The 9,020-nt window shown below is 38.2% G+C and overlaps 1 protein-coding gene across 1 annotated transcript in view; it reads right to left on the reverse strand.

The window, feature by feature from the left end:
* The window catches only part of lama2 (laminin, alpha 2), a 224,905-nt gene that overhangs the window by 45,255 nt on the left and 170,630 nt on the right, over nucleotides 1–9,020 (reverse strand). The window contains exons 43-49 of the mRNA XM_036147259.1: nucleotides 5,373–5,451; nucleotides 5,156–5,287; nucleotides 4,585–4,701; nucleotides 4,337–4,500; nucleotides 3,791–3,929; nucleotides 3,128–3,230; nucleotides 1,668–1,784 (exon numbers count right to left, since the gene is read on the reverse strand). Coding sequence (XP_036003152.1) covers nucleotides 1,668–1,784; nucleotides 3,128–3,230; nucleotides 3,791–3,929; nucleotides 4,337–4,500; nucleotides 4,585–4,701; nucleotides 5,156–5,287; nucleotides 5,373–5,451 — 851 coding nt within the window. The remainder of the gene's footprint in view (nucleotides 1–1,667; nucleotides 1,785–3,127; nucleotides 3,231–3,790; nucleotides 3,930–4,336; nucleotides 4,501–4,584; nucleotides 4,702–5,155; nucleotides 5,288–5,372; nucleotides 5,452–9,020) is intronic.

The following is a 9,020-nucleotide window of genomic DNA, read 5'->3' on the forward strand; positions in this document are numbered from 1 at the left end:
CCTCTCTTTGTCCTGCTAAGATCTGGGATGAATCCTCCTGTAGCTCTGAGAAAGCCTCTTTCTGTGTCATCTTTCTGGCCATGTTTATCTTGGCTTGTTCGGGCTGCACTGGGCTTATCTTTTGTTTAGGCACTGGATGTACATTGTTTTGGGACAAAGCTGATGACAAATGGTTCACAGAATAGAAGATGTTTGAAATCAGCCGTTTTGCACCTGACCTATTTAGAGAGAAGCCATCTCTGTTGAACAGATGTCTTCTTTCCCAGAAGATGTTAAAGTTGTCTATGAAGGTTACAGTTGTTTCTTTGCATGTTTTTTCCAGCCATTTGTTTAGCATCAGAATTCGGGAAAAAATCTCGTCTCCACAAGCCACGGGCGGGAAAGGGCCGCTCAGAAGCACCTTGACATTTTTGCCATGAACTAAGTTCAACAGACGAATGTAATCCTCTTTCAATACTTCTGATTTTCTTATCCGGGTGACGTCGCCCAGGGCTTCAGCTTGTATTATGAGTTTTTCCAAGGTCGGACGCTCTTTCAAGATCCTTGGAAGGATGTCTAATAAATCAGACACCAGGCCATAGTTTGAGTCGACCTCTGTGTTTTTCTTGTTACAGAAATGTTTAATCCCACATACAGACCCACTGCATAAAATCAGGGTCCTTGGCCCCGTGGCATGTCTTTTCTCTGATGTATTAGAGCGAAAGTCGTTGACGTACCTCTGAGTGTTGTCATGATTCTCCTGGGTCACATTTTGGAGCGGAGCGAATCTGTTTCGTAAAGGAATTCCAGCATTTCCAGCAGGTTTACTCCTATCATTTGTTGTGGGAACAGTCCGCTGTTGTTTCACTTGTCCTGGGACATCTCTCTGTAGTCTCGGCCAGTTTTCTTTGTCTAGGCGTGGGGTTCGTTGAACCTTTGGTCTTGCACCCTGAGTGATCCAGGGATTCTCATTTTCCTCAGGGATCTGTTTGTTCAGAGAGTTGCTGGGCTGGTGGTCCCCGTTTGGAGTCGCAGGCAGGGTTGTTTCATTTCCATACGCGCCGTTTACATCATAATTCAGTTCGAGTCGGCATATCTTCTGTTCTATAACGGCGATCTTTTGTAGAAGCGTGTCAAGGTCCACTGTGGTGAAGGTAGGCATCTTTGCAAAATCAAAATCAAAAATAAATAAAAAGAAAATAAATAAAAATAACTAAATCCAACTTTCCGTGGTTTTGGCAAAGAGATAAAAAGGAGATAAAAAGTAAAACGCAGGAAAATGCAAGCAAGCAGGGAGCAGAGAAAAAAGCGTCCGAGCAGGCAGAGAGGCGGAGCAGAGTCCGCCTCTCTGCCTGAGAGGCAGAGAGGCAAAGGATATGTTACCTTTAGTTAAAACCTGCATGCTAAAAGTTACAATTACCAACCACATCAACAATTACGCACAACTATATGCTTGTGCATAATTGTACTTTTAACCCAAAGCACATTCTGCTGTAGTATTTTTTTTTTGTGTGTGTGTGTGTGTGGGGGGGGGGGGTTATGATACATAGTCATGCACCTTGACCATGTCTGCAGAGCACAGACCTTTTTTGGCACTGATATTGATCGACTGTCTCTCTCTGTCTGTGATATGTGTGACTTTCATGCGTGCAAACACACCTAGTATGAGTGAATTTGTGCAGTTTTACCATTGGGGATGGCGTTGAGCGTTGCCAGGGTTCCATCAGCGGCTGTTAGAAGGCCTTTGGTTTTGTCTTTTGCTGCTTTAACTCTGCCCTTCAGTCCGGCCACAGTGTCTGCATTCTCTACATACAAAGAAAATGATGATGATGATGATGGTTGTATGCCAAGCTCTTTAGTAAGAAAATATCACCCCTCCGTTCCCCGATGAACAAGATTAACTGCAATCACATGCACATATAAATACACAATACACCAGACCTTGTTTTTGCACAATCTTTGGTGTTTGCATGCAAATTGCATAAAACTCAAAAAGGCTGTGTATTTTGGGGGTGGATTTAAAATTTTCATTAAAAAAAACAACAACAACATTCTTAAATCTTTCAGGTTTTTTTCCAGCATTTTTTTTTTTGATTAATCCACCACTGGAATGTGGTTGTTTCTTTTCTAGTCCTTAGGGTGGAGGCTTCTTCAAAATGTTGTCAATTTATTCTTCGTAGCAGATGAAGATGTTTTATCCCATAAACTATACACACATTTTAGTACGAGATTGGAAAAGAACAAGGATTAATTTTAGTGAATGAGCAAAATTTCATCGGCATTAGTGTTGCTTCCAACTTTTTGACACTATAATTCTCAGACAGTAATAATACCACCACAAAAGATTTTAATATGTATATACAAATTATTATTTTTTTAATAGTCTAGCAGCTTAAATTGTATTTAAGCCCTAAAAACACATAATACTCATGAATATTTGATATATTTAGGGTAGAGTTATTGGCACTAGTGAATATTCTGAAAACTATGCTAATGCAAAATATTTATGTGGCAATCTTTAAAAAATTGTGTCCAAGTGACAGTGGGGGAGCACAAAATGAAGGGACCTGCAAGGGTTATGTTTAACAGAATTAATTTGGATAATGGTTAGGACCGACCTTATAATTATCAGATATGATGATTCAAATAAAAACCAAATCCACTTCAGCTGTTTGGTATACAGAAGAGGATTAGGGCCATTCAACTTTTTTCTCAGAATTCGGAGAAAAAAGTCAGAATTCTGACTTTAATCTCAGAATTATGAGAATAAAGTCAGAATTGAATGGACTTTTTTTTTTCTCTGAATGGCCCTAATCCTCTTCCGTATTGGTAGCAACGATAAATGAGCAGATTCATCGTGGTCAGTAAGTTTATTCTTTTATAAGGCTGAGAAAGAACCAGCCTGGTGTATAAATGTCTTCTTTGTTATGTGGCTCATCGGTGGCTTTAGTATTATCCATATAAAACTGAAAAAAATAAATAATAGGTGAGTAAATAAAAAGAGAAGGATTTAATGAGTAAAAAAACTAAACACAGAGTAGGGCACGATTTAAACCTTCTATTATCAAGGATTGACTTTCTTGGAGTGATTATATACTTTGAGAGAAATGTTTAAGTGTGGCGTCAACAAACATTGTAAACACAGTACCTTTAACGTCATTCTGAAGTTGTTTGGCTTTGTTCAGCAGTATTTGACTCTTCTGGAGAGCAATTTGAGCTGCCTCTTTTACTGGGACATCTGGACCCAAAACCTGAAAAACCAGCTATTACTTAACATCTCTTTCACTACAAGAAAAAATATGCTTTCAGAACCTTTAGATGTTATAAAAGACACAGTCTGCAGTCATGGCAAAAAGAAACACCTACATTAAAAAAAAAACAAAATAAAATTTTGACCATTATATTATTACTTCAAAATAAATTGGGGGTTCTTAAAGAGGCAGAACCAAAGAGGCAACTAAACTACTATTTTTCTAGCTTCTAGGATCCTTTTTGGGTTTCACTTCGAAAACTTCACAGGACTCAAACTTTACTGTCATTTAAATTTGATAAATACTTTAGATAAAAGTATAGGAAGCACAAGCGTCTCTCATTCATGACCACCGGGGAGAGTCAATCCTAAATTTTTCTGCATACCTCTTCTGAAATATGTATTTCAGGTGTATTAAACAGAATTAGGTCCATATGTCACATATGTTAAAAAATGTCATTCGCTTGGTACTTAATACTTCTAAATGAAAATGAATGTTAAACATAGGACTTAAGAATTTTTTTTATTTATTTAAAAGATGATGATTTTTTGAGTTCTTACCAGTGCCAGAGCCTCAGTTGCGGTCTGTTTGGCTGCCTTTGCCTCTTTCTCCGCTGCATCAACATTTGCTTTAATGTTGCTATAAGCATGGACAGCAGCAGTTGCATTAAAGGAAAGGTTTTTTGCTTCAGCCAAAATACTATGAGGCAAAGAGTAAGAGGGAGAAAAGAAAACATGACAGGTTAAATTAATCCATTTGCACACCTTTTTTAAATGTCAGCATTTTTCAATCAAAAAATACTAATCTTCCTTGTGTTAATGAAATCCAATTTTGCCAGAATTTGGTATTTCTATCAAATTTTAGAATTTTGCCCTTACGACTGATAGAAAGGTTGAAATACAAGAAAAAAGAACCACCTTTTAGCCTTTAGCGTAAAACAGTACTTTACATACAAATACCTTTTCAATCTAAGCTTTTGGATTAAAAAAGAAGTTTGTATAATTAAGCATAATTTGATTTTACTATCCACGGTGTGGCTGAGGGCTCCACTGTTTGGAAAAAACATGGAAATAGGTGAAACAGCGACGTGTTTGTTCTGTATTCACCCATCTAAAATGGTTGCTGATTCATTTAGCTGCTTGGCATGTTCCTCTGCTTCGCGGACATGTTCAGCCAGGCGGCCATCGCTCAAGCCGTCGGTAAGGCCCTGAACTTTGTCATCCAGCTGATTATGAAGAGGGCGAAGCTCTCTCTCCATCTCCTGCAAGTCCTACAATTGGAGATCAGAGACTTATGAAAATCAAAATTGTTTTAAAAGTTTAAGGGAGTTTTCCCAGATTTATTTTTCCAGTACCTCCAGCTCCTTGTTGATGTTGTCAGAGAGCTGGTTTGCCTCGTCTAGTAGATCATTTCCCTCTCCCAGAATCTTCTGCGAATCTTGTTTCACAGCACTGACTGCATCTCGCTTCCTCTGAAAAAAAAAAAAAAAAAAAAAAGATCAGTAATACATGTTTGCCGCAGTATGCTTACTGTTTTTTTAATTGTTTTTGTTCTTTATAATTGCTTTTCAAAGGGACCGTCTTTCTTTAATCTAAATGCAATTAAAGAAATCAAAGAAATTAATAGCCGTTTTTAAAAATTTATTTCAGGAGAATAAAGTTGTAAAGCTTACCGTCTTGATTTTATGTGTTTATTAAACTTTGATTAAAAAAAAAGTAAGATACACAGGGAATTCTGACAACTGGTGGAGTAGAAATACATCAGGGTATTTATTATCTGAGACACATTCAAATTCAGTCCATATTTTAATAGCAACCGTAGAAAGTTAATATTCACTGTATATTTAACCTGGAAAAAATTGTCAACTTATGAGGATGATTGGCAATAATATCCTGATCCTTATTTATGTTTGCGTTGAGCTGCACCTGCAGAAGAGTAAGGTTGGCCTTGTTTTGGTCTGCCAGCGAGCCAGCCTGCCTCGCCTTTCCCCGGGCGGAGTGCAGCAAAGCTTGAGCCTCCTGGAGCTTCCCCTCGTGATCAGACAGCTTCTCTTTTATCTTTGAAACACACAAGGAACTGCTGCGGTGATCCAGGTCATTTAGTACATTTGAAGAGACGATTAGGAACCGGAGACCATCTTACCTCTGCTTTCAGGTCTTCAGTGGCTTGATGAGGGTCACCAAACATTCTTTTGACTTTCTGATACAGCTGCTCCGCCAGGCTGCAGATGAGGAAAAGATTTACGGCCATCATTCAGAAAACAGAAGGAGCACTTATTCACATGTGATACCAGTGTGAAAATTCAACTAAAAAACTAAAACAAAAAAAAACTGATGACATCAACGTGTTTCTATAGCACCCCCCTTTGCCAACAAGAGTAAATTTTTCTGTTGGGCTCCTCTGGTAAAAGCCAGTCAACTATTATGCTAAACAGGTACAACAAAATGTTCTATTGCGTAGTTGACAAAGAGAAAACACATTTTTTAAGCAAATGTGCCTTTTCCAAGTTTTGCCTAATAGTCTTCCAGCTAACTGCAAAAGATGACGGCTCCATCTAAATAGCCTTATTGAGTAAGCACTCTTAAAATGCTGTCTGATAAGTGCAGTCAGTAAGGAAGGAGGTAGGAAAAGGAACCTGTATGCTTCCTCTTGGAACTAGTTTAGCTCAGGAACCTCATGACCTCCCTTACCGGCGCTTCGGAGCTATACAGTATCCCACAATCCTTTGCGTGATGTGACGTATAAGCACAGACCACCTCACAGAAATAACAAAAAATGTGCGGGGAGCAGAGAGTTGAACTGTGTAGTTCATTTTGGGAAGGCTGTAGGCCTGGATCTGACTCACATCATCCATGTGTGTTTCTGTCACATAATGACGTCAAAGTTAAAGGCTGTCTGAAATCACCACAGCCTTTAACGAAGCTTCTTTCCTCCCTACAATAGAGTTCTTACTGTTGACCCCATGAAAGGTCAAGGAACAGGAGCTAGGAGCTAGGAGCTACTACTACGTGTATTCGGATGGAGCCGATGTCCCATTGTGGAAAAGGCAAACATGGTGGCAGAAATGAAGGCTCAAGGAGACCCATTCATAACAGAAATAAAGTAAGCTGTGTCTCTCTTAATGTGTGATATGCATTTCCTGCTTGGACAGTTCATGAGTCACAAAAGCATATAAAATATTGCATGGATTGATATATAGATGTAAATGTGAGACTGATTAAGGACTAAGTATACAGTATCATAGTTTAATTTAAGACTAACATCTGCTGCATCATTCTGTTTTTGTGGTGAATTTTTGTATCTAGCTTAACAACTATCCTCTTGAGAATTACATTATCAATAAAAACATAAATTTTGCATTTTCACACATTGCTATTGCTATAATTTGATCATTTCTGTTGAAATTAAGTAGTTTTTTGATTTTTTAAAAAGAAAACGTTGCCTGAAGTGTGTCAAAGGGTGAGTGTGTGCTGGTGGTAGTTGAGGTTGAGCAAGAACAATGGTAATTTGCACAAGAATATTAAATACTCTTATATTCTTTTACATTTTAGCAAAATGGCATCTTCAACTGCAGCCTTTCTGTACACTTAATAAAAATCTTTATTGTTAGACTTACATGGTTAGGAACTATGCAAAATTACTGCTAGCAATATGCTTCCATTTATATAGTCCTTTACAATGTAAGTGTTGGTCCACAACATGTGGAAATGTGTTGCGGCGGCGTTCCCTTTTAGTGAGCCTTCTCTCTTTGGAAGCATTCAAAACACTTTAGGAGCAACATGTTTACAATCACACTCCTTAATGAGTCTTATTTTTCTCCTTTTGCGTCAATAATTACCTCAAGAAAATGATAACATCACTCAGAGGAAAATTTCACAGTGATTGAGGATATGGGGAGAGCAATGATTGAATACGATAAATCTTTAATGAACCCTGTGGGGAATAACAAGAAAAATATATATGAAACAAGGAGAGGATTGTCTCATCAAACTGTTGCACCACTGGATTTGAAACAGAGGTCTAATTTAGTGTTGGTATTAAATAAAATCTAATTTGCAGCATGCGAACAAATGTGCTTGACAGTGGCATACTGACAATATGTCCAATGTGAAGAATCTATTTTTTTTTAATCCGTTGCATAGCATTTCATCGAGCCATGAATTTGTTTTTCTTGTTTGTTTTTCTTTTATCTGCAGCACTGGACAAAATCTCCCTTTAGGCATTAGTTCAAATAATGGAGTGCAGACCAAGTCACTCTGGCTGAAGCAATTTCTCTTTGACTCTATTTCACTCATTCTCTCTATCCATCTGTCAGCTGTTCACGTCTCCCGGTGTTTTTCTTTTTTTTTTTTTTTTTTTTTTTACTTCATCTCATTACATGTTCTTTGTATCTTTATGACTGTCTGTTTGTGCCCCTACGGTGATATCTTTAATTAACTCATCGACCTTTACTGCTGATAGAGACAAAAGGGGAAAGAGGTATGAAGAGATAGATCGCTAATTCTGCTGAATGCCTGGAGAGAGAGAACATTAATGAGTGGTAGTGAGAAACAGTGGGAAAGCTCTTAGCTACAACAAACACAAGGACGTGCCATCTAGATGTGCCGCGATCAAATGGCTGCTTACTGTTTCATGTCTCCAGTGTCAAAAAATAAAATCAAGAAAAATCACCAATAACATCTTAAGAATTTTGGATGTTTTATCTGATTTTTATGTTTTCTGTGTGTTTTTTTAAAAAACACATCAGCCTATTCTGAGCATTATACTGCACAGTAAATGACAATATTTATAACAGAAAAATTTAAACATCAATGAATTATGAAATGTCTATAAAAATATCAAATTGATTATTAACAAAGAAGATGAATGTAAAGATTTTGAAAAGCAAACTACTGTAGGTAATAAACTCCTATTTTTTCTGGAAAATAAAATGTATTTCATTCATTTCTAATTGATTTATCCTATAAAAATACACAACGCAGAAGTCATAATCAAAAAGTCAAATAGAACTTAATAAAGTTTTTTAGGAGTGTTTTTAGAAAGTAAGTGCTGCATTATTTTGGGGGAAAAGGTAAGCATCGACAAACATACAGCATTGGAAATGCCTTCTTTCGGTTTTTCATTTTTAGGGGTTGCTACCGCGAGTCATCCGTCTCGGTCTAACCCCATTTTCTGCGTCTTCTCTCACACCAACTACCTCTTAAAAATCTTCATGTCCTCTTTCACTCCATCCATAAATCTCCTCTTCGATCTTCCTCTAGGCCTCCTCCCTGGCCGTTCCAGCCTCAGCTCCATCCTTCTACCAATGTACTCTCTATCCCTCCTCAGTACGTGTCCAAACCATCTCAGTCTGGCCTCTAGCGTGATTTGTCCCTGTGATGTAATCATTCCTGATCCTATCCATCCTCGTCACTCCCAAATACCAATTCAAGATCTTTATCTCTGCGGCTTCCAGCTCTGCCCCTTTGTCTCTTCCTCAGTGCCACCGTCTCTAAACCAGACAACATCGCTGGTCACACCATCGTCTTGCACACCTTTCCTTTCATTTTTGCTGGTGCTTCTTTGTCCCACAACATTCTTGAAGCTTTTCTCTACCCTTTCCAACCTGCTTGGACATGGTTCTTCACCTCTTTTCCACACTCACTGTTGCTCCGGCCTGTTGATCCTAAGTACTTCTAAATGTCTCCACCTTCTTTATCTCTACTCCCTGTAGCCTCATAGCTATCTTGCTACGGCTGTCTTTCCTCTCCTTTCCAGGGCAAACCTCCATCTCTCTAGATTTTCCTCTAC

Source organism: Fundulus heteroclitus, chromosome 15 (assembly GCF_011125445.2).
Source record: "Fundulus heteroclitus isolate FHET01 chromosome 15, MU-UCD_Fhet_4.1, whole genome shotgun sequence".
Taxonomy (NCBI): Eukaryota; Metazoa; Chordata; class Actinopteri; order Cyprinodontiformes; family Fundulidae; genus Fundulus; species Fundulus heteroclitus.